The sequence below is a fragment of the Salmo salar genome, chromosome 27 (genome assembly GCF_965601325.2).
Source record: "Salmo salar chromosome 27, fSalSal1, whole genome shotgun sequence".
Taxonomy (NCBI): domain Eukaryota; kingdom Metazoa; phylum Chordata; class Actinopteri; order Salmoniformes; family Salmonidae; genus Salmo; species Salmo salar.
Window position 1 is genome coordinate 20,265,001 of NC_138317.1, and position 17,232 is coordinate 20,282,232.

Here is a 17,232-nt window from a genome sequence, read left to right on the forward strand (position 1 = left end):
CCCCCCCCCCCCCCCCCCCCCCCCTTAAAAGATTTAGATGCACTATTGTAAAGTGGTTGTTCCACTGGATATCATAAGGTGAATGCACCAATTTGTAAGTCGCTCTGGATAAGAGCGTCTGCTAAATGACTTAAATGTAAAAAAATGTAAATGTATTTAACCAGGTAGGCAAGTTGAGAACAAGTTCTCATTTACAATTGCGACCTGGCCAAGATAAAGCAAAGCAGTTCGACAACATACAACAACACAGAGTTACACATGGAGTAAAACAAACATACAGTCAATAATACAGTAGAAAAATAAGTCTATATACAATGTGAGCAAATGAGGTGAGATAAGGGAGGTAAAGGCAAAAAGGCCATGGTGGCAAAGTAAATACAATATAGCAAGTAAAACACTGGAATGGTAGATTTGTAGTAGAAGAAAGTGCAAAGTAGAAATAGAAATAACGGGGTGCAAAGGAGCAAAATAAATAAATAAATACAGTAGGGGAAGAGGTAGATGTTTGGGCTAAATTATAGATGGACTATGTACAGGTGCAGTGATCTGTGAGCTGCTGGTGCTTAAAGCTAGTGAGGGAGATAAGTGTTTCCAGTTTCAGAGATTTTTGTAGTTCGTTCCAGTCATTGGCAGCAGAGAACTGGAAGGAGAGACGGCCAAAGGAGGAATTGGCTTTGGGGGTGACCAGAGAGATATACCTGCTGGAGTGCGTGCTACAGGTGGGTGCTGCTATGGTGACCAGTGAGCGGAGATAAGGGGGGACTTTACCTAGCAGGGTCTTGTAGATGACCTGGAGCCAGTGGGTTTGGCGACAAGTATGAAGCGAGGGCCAGCCAACGAGAGCGTACAGGTCGCAGTGGTGGGTAGTATATGGGGCTTTGGTGACAAAACGGATGGCACTGTGATAGACTGCATCCAGTTTGTTGAGTAGGGTATTGGAGGCTATTTTGTAAATGACATCGCCGAAGTCGAGGATCGGTAGGATGGTCAGTTTTACGAGGGTATGTTTGGCAGCATGAGTGAAGGATGCTTTGTTGCGAAATAAGAAGCCAATTCTAGATTTAACTTTGGATTGGAGATGTTTGATGTGAGTCTGGAAGGAGAGTTTACAGTCTAACCAGACACCAAGGTATTTGTAGTTGTCCCCATATTCTAAGTCAGAACCGTCCAGAGTAGTGATGCTGGACAGGCGGGCAGGTGCAGGCAGCGATCGGTTGAAGAGCATGCATTTAGTTTTACTTGTATTTAAGAGCAGTTGGAGGCCACGGAAGGAGAGTTGTATGGCATTGAAGCTCGTCTGGAGGGTAGTTAACCTGTTAGGGCTAGGGGGCAGCATTTGCACGTCTGGATAAAAAAATGTACCCGATTTAATCTGGTTACTAATCCTACCCAGTAACTAGAATATGCATATACTTATTATATATGGATAGAAAACACTCTAAAGTTTCTAAAACTGTTTGAATGGTGTCTGTGAGTATAACAGAACTCATTTGGCAGGCAAAACCCTGAGACATTTTCTGACAGGAAGTGGATACCTGATGTGTTGTATTGACTTTAAACCTATCCCATTGAAAAACACAGGGGCTGAGGAATATTTTGGCACTTCCTATTGCTTCCACTAGATGTCACCAGCCTTTACAAAGTGTTTTGAGTCTTCTGGAGGGAGATCTGACCGAACAAGAGCCATGGAACGATGATGTCCCATTAGACACCTGGCGCGCGAGTTCATGTTGGGTACCCTCGTTCCAATACGTTATAAAAGAGTATGCATTCGTCCACCTTGAATATTATTCATGTTCTGGTTAAAAAAGGCCCTAATGATTTATGCTATACAACGTTTGACATGTTTGAACGAACGTAAATATATTTTTTCCCCTCGTTCATGACGAGAAGTCCGGCTGGCTTAGATCATGTGCTAACAAGACGGAGATTTTTGGACATAAATGATGAGCTTTTTTGAACAAAACTACATTCGTTATGGACCTGTGATACCTGGAAGTGACATCTGATGAAGAGAATCAAAGGTAATGGATTATTTACATAGTATTTTCGATTTTAGATCTCCCCAACATGACGTCTAGTCTGTATCGCAACGCGTATTTTTCTGGGCGCAGTGCTCAGATTATTGCAAAGTGTGATTTCCCAGTAAGGTTATTTTTAAATCTGGCAAGTTGATTGCGTTCAAGAGATGTAAATATATAATTCTTTAAATGACAATATAATATTTTACCAATGTTTTCTAATTTTAATTATTTAATTTGTGACGCTGACTTGACTGCCGGTTATTGGAGGGAAACGATTTCCTCAACATCAATGCCATAGTAAAACGCTGTTTTTGGATATAAATATGAACTTGATAGAACTAAAAATGCATGCATTGTCTAACATAATGTCCTAGGAGTGTCATCTGATGGAGATTGTAAAAGGTTAGTGCATCATTTTAGCTGGTTTTATGGTTTTGGTGACCCTGTCTTTGACTTGACAAAACATTACACACAACTCTTGTAAATGTACTGTCCTAACATACTCTAAATTTATGCTTTCGCCGTAAAACCTTTTTGAAATCGTAAAACGTGGTTAGATTAAGGAGATGTTTATCTTTCAAAGGGTGTAAAATAGTTGTATGTTTGAAAAATTTGAATTTTGACATTTATTTGGATTCAAATTTGCCGCTCTTGAAATGCACCTGCTGTTGATGGAGTGCACCACGGGTGGCACGCTAGCGTCCCACCTAGCCCATAGAGGTTAACACAGTGTCCAAAGAAGGGCCAGAAGTATACAGAATGGTGTCGTCTGCGTAGAGGTGGATCAGAGACTCATCAGCAGCAAGAGCGAAATCATTGATGTATACAGAGAAAAGAGTTGGCCCAAGAATTGAACCCTGTGGCACCCCCATAGAGACTGCCAGAGGTCCGGACAACAGGCCCTCCGATTTGACACACTGAACTCTATCAGAGAAGCAGTTGGTGAACCAGGTGAGGCAATCATTTGAGAAACCAACGCTATTGAGTCTGCTGATGAGGATGTGGTGATTGACAGAGTCGAAGGCTTTGGCCAGGTCAATGAATACGGCAGCACAGTATTGTTTCTTATCGATGGCGGTTACGATATCGTTTAGGACCTTGAGCGTGGCTGAGGTGCACCCATGACCAGCTCTGAAACCAGATTGCATAGCGGAGAAGGTGCGGTGGGATTCGAAATGGTCTGTAATCTGTTTGTTGACTTGGCTTTCGAAGACCTTAGAAAGGCAGGGTAGGATAGATATAGGTCTGTAGCAGTTTGGGTCAAGAGTGTCCCCTCCTTTGAAGAGGGGGATGACAGCAGCTGCTTTCCAATCTTTGGGAATCTCAGACGACACGAAAGAGTGGTTGAACAGGCTAGTAATAGGGGTTGCAACAATTTTGGCAGATAATTTTATAAAGAAAGGGTCCAGATTGTCTAGCCCGGCTGATTTGTAGGGGTCCAGATTTTGCAGCTCTTTCAGAACATCAGCTGAATGGATTTGGGAGAAGGAGAAATGGGGAAGGCTTGGGTGAGTTGCTGTGGGGGGTGCAGTGCTGTTGACTGCGGTAGGGGTAGCCAGGTGGAAAGCATGGCCAGCCGTAGAAAAATGCCTTTTGAAACTCTCAATTATAGAGTTTCCTATCCTCAGTGCAGTGGGCAGCTGGGAGGAGGTGTTCATATTCTCCATGAACTTTACAGTGTCCCAGAACTTTTTTGAGTTTGTGTTGCAGGAAGCAAATTTCTGCTTGAAAAAGCTAGCCTTGGCATTTCTAACTGCCTGTGTATATTGGTTTCTAACTTCCCTGAAAAGTTGCATATCACGGGGGCTGTTCGATGCTAATGCAGAACGCCACAGGATGTTTTTGTGTTGGTTAAGGGCAGTCAGGTCTGGAGAGAACCAAGGGCTATATCTGTTCCTGGTTCTAAATTTCTTGAATGGAGCATGCTTATTTAAGATGGAGAGGAAGGCATTTCAAAAAAATAACCAGGCATCCTCTACTGACGGGATGAGGTCAATATCCTTCCAGGATACCCGGGCCAGGTCTTTTAGAAAGGCTTGCTCGCTGAAATGTTTCAGGGAGCGCTTGACAGTGATGAGTGGAGGTCGTTTGACCGCTGACCCATTACGAATGCAGGCAATGAGGCAGTGATCGCTGAGATCTTGGTTGAAAACAGCAGAGGTGTATTTAGAGGGCAAGTTGGTTAGGATGATCTATGATCTATGACGGTGCCCGTGTTTACAGATTTGGGGTGGTACCTGGTGGGTTCATTAATGATTGAGGGCATCAAGCTTGGATTGTAGGATGGCTGGGGTGTTAAGCATGTCCCAGTTTAGGTCACCTAGCAGCACGAGCTCTGAAGATAGATGGGGGGCAATCAGTTCACATATGGTGTCCAGAGCACAGCTGGGGGCCGAGGGTGGACTATAGCAGGCGGCAACTGTGAGAGACTTGTTTTTAGAGAGATGGATTTTTAAAAGTAGAAGTTCAAATTGTTTGGGTACAGACCTGGATAGTAGGACAGAACTCTGCAGGCAATCTCTGCAGTAGATTGCAACACCGCCCCCTTTGGCCGTTCTATCGTGTCTGAAAATGTTGTAGTTAGGGATGAAGATTTCAGAGTTTTTGGTGGACTTCCTAAGCCAGGATTCAGACACGGCTAGGACATCCGGGTTGGCAGAGTGTGCTAAAGCAGTGAATAAAACAAACTTAGGGAGGAGGCTTCTAATGTTAACATGCATGAAACCAAGGCTATTATGGTTACAGAAGTCATCAAAAGAGAGTGTCTGGGGAATAGGAGTGGAGCTAGGCACTGCAGGGCCTGGATTCACCTCTACATCACCAGAGGAACAGAGGAGGAGGAGGATAAGGGTACGGCTAAAAGCTATGAGGATTGGTCGTCTGTGACGTCCGGTATAGAGAGTAAAATACCAGCAGCCTGCAGCATGAACGGAACAAAGAAACTTAAAGGATATTACGGGGACTATGATAAGGCTGGGTTGAAAAGGAAGGCTTCATCACCACACAAGGAGATGCTCCAGTCAAGGATGTTCACCCTGAGCTTTCGTTCACATAGAACAGACAGACAGGCAGAGATTTAAAAAGACGACATCCCTCAGGGATTCTCTCTGTCTGGCAGTCAGAGCTTAAACTGATACACTTCAGGCACTTAAAACGGCACATGCACAAAAATACACTCGCGCACTCACACAAGGAAGTCAATGTGGAGAACAACAGCCATGGCTGTTGGCTCTGGTCCATTTGTCTTCGAGTTTCCTAGGGCTAAGGGAACACGTTTCTCATAGTAGTTTGTTTGGAAGCTGACAGATATACATCCAGTGGTCAGTTTATTAGGTACACCCCCTTGTTCACGAAAATGGCTTGCACCTACAGACAGTGAGTCACCGTGGCTTGCTAAATAAAGCAGGCAGACAGGCATCAGGCATTCAGTTCCTGTTTGATTGAACGTTAGAATGGGACAATATTTTAAACATTTGCATGTAGTCTATCTAGGTCTTTAAAGTCCTCGTTTTAAAATAACAATCCTGTATATTTTTCTAACTTTGAGCGTGGTATGATCGTCGGTGCCAGGCACGCTGGTTCCAGTATCTCAGAAATGACCGTCCTCCTGGGCTTTTCAAGCACGCCAGTGTCTAGGGTTTACCGAGAATGATGTGACAAACAAAAACATCCAGTCAGCAGCAGTCCTGTGGGCGAAAACAGCTCGTTGATGAGAGAGATCAAGCGGGGAATAGCAAGAATGGTGCAAGCTAAGAGGCGGGCCACAAACAGGCAAATAACGACGCAGAACAACATCTCGGAACGTACAACTGGTTGATTTAATGCAGCAGACGACCACACTGGGTTCCACTCCTATCAGCTAAACACAAGAAGAAGCTGCTCCAGTGGGCACGCCATCACCAACACTGAACAACTCAGGAGTGGAAAAACATCACCTGGTCCAACCAATCCCAGTTACTGTTGCGTCATGCTGAAGGCGTGGCGTCATGCTGAGTCAGGATTTGGCGTAAGCAGCATGAGTCCATGGCCCCATTCTGCCTGCTGTCAACAGTACATGCTGGTAGCGGTGGTGTAATGGTATGGAGAATGTTTCCCTGGCACACGTTAGGTCCCTTGATACCAATTGAGCAAGAATTTCCAGAAGAATTCTGTCTGTTCTGGTACTCGGTTCTAGATGGGTGTACCTAATAAACTGGCAACTGAGTGTCATTAGCATTCTGTTCATCAACAAGTATGTCAGTCGTCCCCGCTACATTAGCTTACTTAGCTTGACTCAGGTCTGCATAAAGGTTCTATCATTTTAATTGTGGGTTATGGTCCCTTGAGGTCTCATGCTGTGAATTTCATTAAAGTCATGAATAATACTGTAGCTGCCCATACAAATCAAGACAAAGATGAACCTAAACACCAAAGGGGTCAATGAATTTTGGAGAGCACAAAGACAAAACAACCAAACTAAAATAGACACAAGTCCTGCTCTCTCTATTCTCCCTATCCCCCACGGTGAAAACCTCATACAAAAGCATGTCTGGTTGAAGAGGCAGACAGAGGTCTGTGTTCGAGCTTTCTAGGGCTTCCAAACATCAGAGGGGCCATTCTCATTCATATCGCTTGCTCCTCTCATCTGTCTTTCAGCAGTAATGAACAGGAGCGAGGGTTAAAGATCTAGGATGAGGCTGAGCGTTGAAAGATGGGAGAACATGAAAGCAACCAAACCTCTTTCTTTCTGCCGTGAACGAGCAGCGAAGTATTTCTTTAAATTAAAATCCCCATTGTAGCTTTAAACTAATAGAATAGCACTATATAAACAGAGTGAGTTTTTTTCTTAATTACTCCTTCTCTGCATCCACATGCCATATGCATTGTTGTATTAATGCAAATAACATGTCCCAGCTTAACTTTAAACTACTACAATAGCACTACATAAACAGAGAGGGTTTTTGTTAATAACGCAATATATACAGACGGAATAATTGTTAAAAAAAAGTTAATAAACTGCATAAAAAATTATTTGGACAATTTCCCTTCTTAATATCTTATAGAATCCAGGGCTTAAGTTTACTGAGAGTGTTTTCCTGTTCTAATGTATGGAAGCTCAAGCGGGATTCAGAGCTCTTTGTCTCCACCGCAGCTGTAATACCAGCGATTAAAAATGAACCGCTGACCTGCCTGTGCACTGGCTCACGTGCACACTCTTAATTAAAACTCTTTAAAAGATAACACAACCTCTTTAAAAAGACGTCTCTGAATGCAGTTGGTGCGTCATTCCTAGCGTGTTCTCATTGTACCAATAGACTAGAGAAGAAGGCGCTCCAAAGTCTTACTGTCGCTTTCCTGGAAAAGTTAGGAGACCTCCCTCCATCTTTTGAACAGCAAAATGGACCTAACTTATGAACCAGCCGTGTAGAGTATAAGAAAGACAAACATTCACAGGCCAAAAGGATACAAAGTAGCACTATACTAAGGAGACAGGGAAATAGCTATAAGCTAATCATTTGTAGAGCTGTCCTAAAAGCTACATTGTCCAATAGTCGGCGGCAGGTAGGTAGCCGAAAGGTTGCTAGATCGAATCCCCGAGCTGACAAGGTAAAAATCTGTCCTAGGCCGTCATTGTAAATAAGAATGTGTTCTTAACTGACTTGCATAGTTAAATAAAGGTTAAATTAAAAAATGTCCTAGAGAAGGATATTCTGAAAAATGTTTGAGTGGCTGAAAAGAACAACCCCCCCAGAGCATTCCTCTCCTGTAGGGCTTGTGGGTCACCCACGTGGTGTTCCCCACACACGCACACTTCCCCACCGGCACTCATCGCAGGAGGAGGACGCTGCTCAGAGATAGCTGTGACAGGAATCAGAATTCGCTAATGTTCAGAGGGTTAACAGGCAGTATGAGGAAGAGAGGAATGGAGGCAGGGAGAGAGGCGAGGTTCAGAGATGGGAAGGGGAAAGGAAGGGAGAGGAAGCGAGTGACAGTGTCGGAATAATCCCATGTCAAGACGTACAGTAGCTCACTGTAAACAAACTTCCAACATGTCTTCATCAATGCAGAATGAATGTGCCTTTAGAGATACAGCTAGCTACTGATGGAGCTTCCCGCTTAGTGTTCAAAGTCAACAGGAAAATCTTGTCTCATACTAAAATCCAGTGAAATGAGCAGCTTCATAGACATGTTTAGGTTAGTAAAGGGGGGGTTTAAAGGTATTTTCCAGGTCTTATGTGGGCTTGTATGATACCTGGGGCCGAAGCTCGACTGGCGGTCCGTATTGACCCGTTCTGGGTCCGTTGAGTATGGGGGGCTGACAGGGTAAGGAAATCAATGTCATTTTGTAATTTGGGTGAACTATCCCTTTAAAGGGCTGTTCCAGAAGCTGTCATTATTGACCCCAGTAAAAACATCACAAATGGGATCAGAGGGATGTCAATAATGGACCTAACTACAATGGTTAGGTAGACAAGGCAGAGTTGACCGGTCAGAACTAATCCATTCCTAGCCATTACAGTCTCATAAGCCCAACTACAGGCTATAAGAAACCAGTTTAACACACCTGAAGACAGAAAATACACTGCAGGCTATATACATCACATAATCACACAACACAGGCTTGGTCAGTGTACATCGTTCACTCATATGACTGACTGGTTGGATTTGTGTTTGTGTTCATATCCGTAGATTAATTTATGTGCTCATGTTCATAAGAGAAACCTGGCCCACAATATGTGTACATTTAATACATAGAATGGAGTAGAATGTTATCCACTGACTCCCTTGTGAATGGGCAGGTTAAAGGTCACATACCTCTGACACTCTGAGGCGTGCAGCACCAGGTCCTGGTTGTTGTTGGCGCTGACCGTCAGCTCATGCTCTGTTGAATTGAACACGTCCAGCAGCAGGTGGCACTGACGGGTTCTGGGGAGAAAGATAGAACCGGGTTAGAACCACACATACACACTGACGGGTTATAGGGGAGAAAGATAGAACCCGGGTGTCCACATCAGAAGATATCCTCCTCACAATCTCCAAAATATAACAGCTACAGGACAACTTTGTTTGGACGTTGTAAAGGACCATTCGCCGAAACTGAAGGGGTATAGCTAGCTAACGACCTCCTTTTCCACTTGGAAAAAAACAGTGGACAGACATGCTAGCTACATTAGCTAGCTAGCTGGGATTTTCTACAAGGAATCTGCCTCCCGAAAAACGATTCTCCCAAGTGGGTGTGACACCTACTCCCGTTGCACTGCTGATTGGATTCCACCTGGTGACCTGCTCACCGTCTGCCCTGGCCCGTCTCCCCGTCTGGTACAGGTACACCCGCCACACTCCCCCCTCTCTCCCGAGGTTTTGCTCGCATCCAGCACACACGCACTATTGGGGCGAGTGACTCTGAACTAACAACGGCTAGCCCCAAGTCGTTATATTTGTTCTTGTGCTTAATTGCTATTTGCCTCAGGACTTCTGCCTGCTTTGTTGACTATGAACTTGCTTGTTTACCTGACCGTGGGACATACTGTTGTTCCCACACTGGGGACTCTGACTCTCTGATGATCTTGTTGCCATCTGATGCACATTCAGATGTCATAAATCAGCACTGCAGAGCTCTCCCTGTCCTCTGCCGTGCCTTGATTGTATTACTGCTGATGATATCTGGAAATGTGCATGTACACCCTGGCCCATCTACTGTTGATAGCCCCAATTCTGACTTGTGCTCTGATATCTGCTTCACTGATTTCTGCTCTCAGAAAAACCTGGGTATTCTGCACGTTAACACTAGAAGCTTAGTACCTAAAAAGTATCAATTGAAAGTATGGGTTCACAGATCCAATCCAGGTGTGTTCGTCATTACTCAAACGTGGTTAAGGAAGTGATTTAAATACTGATGTTAACCTTTCTGGTTCTAACTTTTTTTCGGCAAGACAGATCTTCCAAAGGTGGTGGAGTGGCAATCTTTACCAAGGAACACCTTCAATGCTTGGTTGTCTCCACCAAGTCTGTCCCCCGAAAATTTGATTGGCTGGTTTTAACAAATTAAACTTTGTTGACTGTTGCTTGGTGTTATCATCCACCATCAGCACCGGGCTGTACCCTAAATGCCCTAAGCTCTCTCCTGGCCCCTTAAACTAAGTCTGAATTTGTCCTGCTAGGTGACCTAAACTTCAACATGCTTAAATCACCTGACCAAGTCCTAAAGCAATGGGACTCCCTAAATCTTCGTCAGATTATTACCAATCCCACAAGGTATGACTCCAAACACCCAGAAAAGGCTACTCTCCTTGATGTTATCCTCACATATAATCCTGATAGGTATCAGTCTGGTATTTTCTGTAATGACCTTAGTGATGACTGTTTTACAGCCTGTGTTCGTAATGTCTGCTCAGTGAAACAACCTGTCCTGATTTGTCATAGACGCTTGCTAAAAAACTTGTCTTGGCCTTTATAAATTGGTATAGAATCAGCTTGATCCCCTCTGTCGAAGACACTTGGACCTTCTTTTTTGATATTTCAGTGGTATTGTTAACAGACAGACGCCCATAAAGAAAGTGAGAATTAAAAAAACGTTCAGCCCCTGGTTCGACCGCGATCTGCAGAGTTACTCCACCTCAATAATTCCATTTGGCGAAAGGCACGAAACATGCATACTCAGGCTGACTGGCTCTTGTTCAGACAAATGAGAAATAAGTGCACTCAGACCATCCGGAAGGCCAAAGTTATTTAGTTTAAGGACCAGTTCTCGCTCTGTGGGTCTAACCCCAAGAAGTTCTGGAATAAACCCTCCTCCTCACAGCTGCCCATGTCCCTTAATACTGATGTGGTTGTTACTGACAAGGAGCACATGGCTGAGCTCTTAAAATCACCAGCCATGCCTCCTTGCACGCCCAACATTTCCTCATCTCCCACCCCTTCTAATGCGACTATCCCAAATGCTTCTCCCTCTTTTTCCCCTGCCCAGCTACAAAGTTTCTCCCTGCAGGCAGTCACTGAGCCCGAGGTGCTAGAGGAGCTCCTGAAACTTGACCCCCCCAAAAATATCTGGGTCAGATGGTTTAGACCCTTTCTTCTTTATGGTTGCAGCCCCTATAATCACCAAGCCATTCTCTGACCTTTTTAACCTGTCTCTCCTCTCTGGGGAGGGTCCCATTGCTTGGAAGGCAGCCACGGTTCATCCTTTAATAAAAGGGGGAGATCAAGCTGATCCTAACTGTTATAGGTCTATTTCTAGTTTGCCCTGTTTATCAAAAGTGTTGGAAAAACTTGTCAATAATCAACTGACTGGCTTTCTTGATGTCTATAGTATCCTCTCTGGTATGCAATCTGGTTTCTGCTCAGATTATGGATGTGTCACTGCATCCTTAAATCTCCTCAATGATGTCATCATTGCCCTTGATTCTAAGCAATGTTATGCTGCTATTTGTATTGACTTGGCCAAAGCTTATGATACAGTAGACCATTCCATTCTTGTGGGCTGGCTAAGGAGTATTGGTGTCTCTGAGGGGTCTATGGCCTGGTTTACTAACTACCTCTCTCAAAGAGTGCAGAGTATAAAGTCTGAACATTTGCCACTGCCTGTCACCAAGTGAGTACCCCAAGACACAATACTTGGCCCCATGCACTTCTCAATTTACATCAACAACATAGCTCAGGCAGTAGGAAGCTCTCTCATCCATTTATATGCAGATGGCCCCTCCCTGGATTTTGTGTTAAACACTCTACAACAAAGCTTTCTTAGTGTCCAACAAGCTTTCTCTGCCCTTAACCTTGTTCTGAACACATCCAAAACAAAGGTCATGTGGTTTGGTAAGAAGAATGCACCTCCTCCCACAGGTATGATTACTACCTCTGAGGGTTTAGAGCTTGAGGTAGTCACCTCATACAAGTACTTTGGAGTATGGCTAGACGGTGCACTGTCCTTCTCTTAGCACATATCAAAGCTGCAGACTAAGGTAAAATCTAGACTTGGTTGCCTTTTTCGTAATCATTCCTCTTTCACCCTTGCTGCCAAACTAACCCTAATTCAGATGACCATCCTACCCATGCTAGATTATGGAGACATAATTTACAGATCGACAGGTAAGGGTGCTCTCCAGCAGCTAAAAGTTCTGTACCATTTGGCCATCAGATTTGCCACCAATGCTCCTTATAGGATGTATCACTGCACTCTATACTCCTCTGTAAACTGGTCATCTCTGTATACCCATCGCAAGACCCACTAGTGGATGCTTACTTATAAAACTCTCTTAGGCCTCATTACACCCTATCTGAGATATCTACTACAGCCCTCATCCTCCACATACAACACCCGTTCTGCCAGTCACATTCTGTTAAAGGTCCCCAAAGCACACACATCCCTGGGTCGCTCTTTCCAGTTCACTGCAGCTAGCGACTGGAACGAGCAGCAAAAAATACTCAAAATGGACAGTTTTATCTCCATCTCTTCATTCAAAGACTCAATCATGGACACTCTTACTGACAATTGTGCCTGCTTTGCATGATGTATTGTTGTCTCTACCTTGCAATTTGCATGTTGTGTTGCTACCATGTTGTTTTCATGTTGTGTTGCTACCATGCCGTGTTGTCATGTGTTACTAACAAGCCATGATGTGTGTTTATATATATATATTTTTATCCCAGCCCCCATCCCCGCAGGAGGCCTTTTGTCTTTTGGTAGGCCATCATTGTAAATAAGAATTTGTTCTTAACTGACTTGCCTAGTTAAATAAGGTTACATTTAAAAAAATATATATATTTCACCTTTATTTAACCAGGTAGGCAAGTTGAGAACAAGTTCTCATTTACAATTGCGACCTGGCCAAGATAAAGCAAAGCAGTTCGACACATACAACAACACAGAGTTACACATGGAGTAAAACAAACATACAGTCAATAATACAGTAGAAAAATAAGTCTATATACAATGTGAGCAAATGAGGTGAGATAAGGGAGATAAATGCAGAAAAGGCCATGGTGGCAAAGTAAATACAATATAGCAAGTAAAACACTTGCTATACATTTGTAGTGTAAGAAAGTGCAAAGTAGAAATAGAAATAATGGGGTGCAAAGGAGCAAAATAAATAAATAAATACAGTAGGGGAAGAGGTAGTTGTATGGGCTAAATTATAGATGGGCTATGTACAGGTGCAGTGATCTGTGAGCTGCTCTGACAGCTGGTGCTTAAAGCTAGTGAGGGAGATAAGTGTTTCCAGTTTCAGAGATTTTTGTAGTTCGTTCCATTCATTGGCAGCAGAGAACTGGAAGGAGAGACTGCCAAAGGAGGAGTTGGCTTTGGGGGTGACCAGAGAGATATACCTGCTGGAGCGCGTGCTACAGGCGGGTGCTGCTATGGTGACCAGTGAGTGGAGATAAGGGGGGACTTTAACTAGCAGGGTCTTGTAGATGACCTGGAGCCAGTGGGTTTGGCAACGAGTATGAAGCGAGGGCCAGCCAACGAGAGCGTAAAGGTCGCAGTGGAGGTTAGTATATGGGGCTTTGGTGACAAAACGGATGGCACTGTGTTAAACTGCATCCAGTTTATTGAGTAGGGTATCGGAGGCTATTTTGTAAATGACATCGTCGAAGTCGAGGATCGGTAGGATCTTAAAAATAACATCTTAAAAAATAAAGAACCACACACAGATGGGTTGTAGGGAAATAGATAGAACCGGGTTAGAACCAACCACAGGTACACACACTGACGGGTAGTGGGGAGAGAGCGAGCAGATGTTTTTAACTTCAAATAATAAAACATCAAGCGTGTAATTGTGAGCAAGTGTCCTGTCTACTCTCTTCAAATTGAAAAGAGATGCAGACCCAGTCAGAACACAACCACACAAGCCAGTACAGTAGCTACCATACACAGAACACACCGTTTGCTAACCTAAAACCTACACAAGATGGAAAAACCATTATATAATTATACTGATATTATGTTGTCTAATTCATTTATTGATGTATCCGATATGAAATTTAAAGGTCAGTTTAGTGATCACAACACCAAGGGGATCTCTGAGCTATGACTGTGAGGAGAGTTTAGAGTTTAGAATTCAAAGACCGAAACGGAGACAAATAGTTGGCTGCCTTGAATAATTTATTCACATCTTAGATCTTTAGAAGCCCAGTCAGTCAGTCAGTCAGTCAGTCAGTCAGTCAGTCAGTCAGTCAGTCAGTCAGTCAGTCAGTCAGTCAGTCAGTCAGTCAGTCAGTCAGTCTCCCGGGTAGATACTTGTTGAAATGGTTCACTTTTAAAACATTTCTACCTCTGATACAGCGCCACATTATAAACTTTGCCCAGATGACTTCCTGATCGTTTTTGCTATTAAGCTACTGCTGTGGTGACTGTTTCCACAGCCCTGTTCTACGGCGCTGTCTCCTGATTGGCTAAGCTGCTGTGTCGGTGCATCCTGATTGATGGTTCAGCTAAACGGTGGGGAGGATAAATCAGTTGTCTCCCCCTCTCTCTCTTGGTACTACCCTCCGCTGTGTTAATCATGTCTGCCAGCAGAGACAAAGAGACAGTCGGAGAAACATGGACAATGACTGCTAGAAATATGGTATTTTAATTACCGTGACACTTTATTAGGGGCCGGGGCAAACTCTAATGATGTCTCCATTAACTCAGGGATTTAAGAGGAGGGAGGAAGAAAGTGGAGTGAAAGGGTTGAGGACATTGGTGTCTCTCTAAGAAGACGGAGGGAGGCAGACTGCCGAGGTTTGTGGCCTGGAAAGCAGGTGAGCCATCAGAGTTCACCTACAGTACACAGCTGGTAGAGTTGAGACATCAGTACACAGCTGGTAGAGTTGAGACATCAGTACACAGCTGGTAGAGTTGAGACATCAGTACACAGCTGGTAGAGTTGAGACATCAGTACACAGCTGGTAGAGTTGAGACATCAGTACACAGCTGGTAGAGTTGAGACATCAGTACACAGCTGGTAGAGTTGAGACATCAGTACACAGCTGGTAGAGTTGAGACATCAGTACACAGCTGGTAGAGTTGAGACATCAGTTGTGTTTTGAGTACCTCCTGCTGTACATTATTCTCATTTAAGACCATTCTTAAAACTTAACTGTCTTTTTCCAAGGATTGTTGCCTTTTATCTGTGTGTAAAAATAAGAAAGAAAAAGAGAATGTGCATGTGAAAGCCAGACAGAGACAGGCTGGAGAAGAGAAACAGACAGACACGGTAGAGAGGAGAAAGACAGTCAGACAGAGACAAGCTGGAGAGGAGAAACAGACAGACAGACTGGCTGGAGAGGAGAAACAGACAGAGACAAGCTGGAGAAGAGACAGACAGAGACAGGCTGGAGAGGGGAAACAGACACAGACAGACAGACAGACAGACAGACAGACAGACAGACAGACAGACAGACAGACAGACAGACAGACAGACAGACAGACAGAGACAAGCTGGAGAAGAGAAAGACAGACATGCTGGAGAAGAGAAAGACAGACATGCTGGAGAAGAGAAAGACAGACATGCTGGAGAAGAGAAAGACAGATAGACAGGCTGGAGAGGAGAAAGACAGTCAGGCTGAGACAAGCTGGAGAGGAGAAACAGACAGACAGAGACAGGCTGTAGAATAGAGGAGAGAGAAAGACTGGTGTGGAAAGAATAAACAGCCTCCTACAGCAGCTAGGAAACGGTCCGTGATGAAAGGACCAACACCTTTGATGCTGTGATGTTAGAACTGGACAGGAATGGATGAGTGCTCCTTAATGGGTTTTCTTTACGTAATGTGTACGTGTGTTCTAATGTTCACAAACACCCCCCCACACACACCACCAGATCTTTTTGGACAGCGCTATGTCACGCTGACGAATGAGCCGTGAGATCAGTTATTCACCGTTATTGATTGGTGGAGAGGCCCCCCATCCCGTCGGACAGAATAACTTACCAAACTTGGCAACCCATTCCCCACACTTGGCGGTCCAGGGTAGCTCCTTTCTTCTTAGAGCCACCACTGATGGCCAAACAAGCTTTTAAACAGATGGACATGCAAATCATCTGACTACCTGTGTCTCCGACTGTTTGTACCTCCAAACACATCCACAACCATCAAACCCTGAGACTATGGATGAGACCCCTTCTGCTACTGCCACTCCTTTAGCTAGTTTGTTGTTAATAATCAGATTAGGGATGGACACCTTATCGGTAAGCATATCGGAATCGGTCGATATTAGATAAAAATGGCAACATCGGCATCGGCCCGATGTTTAGTTTAACGCCGATGTGCAAAACCGATGTAAAAGCTGCCGTGCATACCTATATAACGTAGATAGATGACGTAATGATTCCATGAAAAGCACAGCGCTACACAGAACAAAAGCAGAAAAACACTAAGCACACACTTCCAACAACTAAACAAGTTCAAGTCGAGCAGTCATTTGAAAGAGTAAGATCCTTTCAGCGAGACAACTCAAAGCCGAAATCCATTAACGTCAAGATAATGGAATTCATTGCCCTTGACAATCAATCGTTCTCTGTTGTGGATTATGTTGGCTTTCACCGACTGGTCGAGCACCGGTACACACTACCAAGTAGGCGCTATTTTTCAGATGTTGCCCTACCGGAGTTACGCAGTATTGTTAAAGCGCACATCCCTGAGCCACTTGCTATGGGCGTCACTGCTATTAGCTTCACGACTGACATTTGGACCAGCGATGTCAGCCCCATGAGCATACCGAGTCTGACAGCACAGTGGGTTAACGAGGATTTCGTTCTGAGGAAAGCCGTATTGCATGCTCAAGAATGTGCTGGTTCTCATACCGCTGCTGCATTTCAATGGCATTTGAGAACATGTTTGAAACTTGGAAACATGAACACACTCCTAGCTCCATTCAAACAATTGACTCGAGAAATAAGCTCTTCAACTGCGTCTGCAGCAGACGTGATACCCTCTGTCATGGCATTGAAACGCCTGCTCAACCAAACTGCCGATACAGACCGTGGGGTTAAAACTTACTCTACAAGAGGCTGTGAACAAGCAATTCTGTGGCATTCTCTCTGAGCCTCTTTACTGTGTTGCCACCATGCTCGATGCTAGATAGAAGGACCGCTACTTCGATGCAGACAAGAAAAAGGGTTTACGTGAAATGTTAGACACAGCTGGACAAGACAGAAACAGACCGAGGAAGTGAAGCCACGGACAGACAGAGCTGAAACTTCACAGCTTGACATGTATGATGAAATCCTGGTTGAGACTGAACAAATGAAAC

General features: G+C 44.2%; 1 protein-coding gene across 3 annotated transcripts in view; it reads right to left on the reverse strand.

The window, feature by feature from the left end:
- Window positions 1–17,232, reverse strand: part of trappc9 (trafficking protein particle complex subunit 9) — a 298,405-nt gene that overhangs the window by 89,465 nt on the left and 191,708 nt on the right. For all 3 annotated transcript variants that reach the window (XM_014177781.3, XM_082970084.1, XM_014177782.3), the window contains one exon: window positions 8,820–8,930. In XM_014177781.3, coding sequence (XP_014033256.1) covers window positions 8,820–8,930 — 111 coding nt within the window. The remainder of the gene's footprint in view (window positions 1–8,819; window positions 8,931–17,232) is intronic.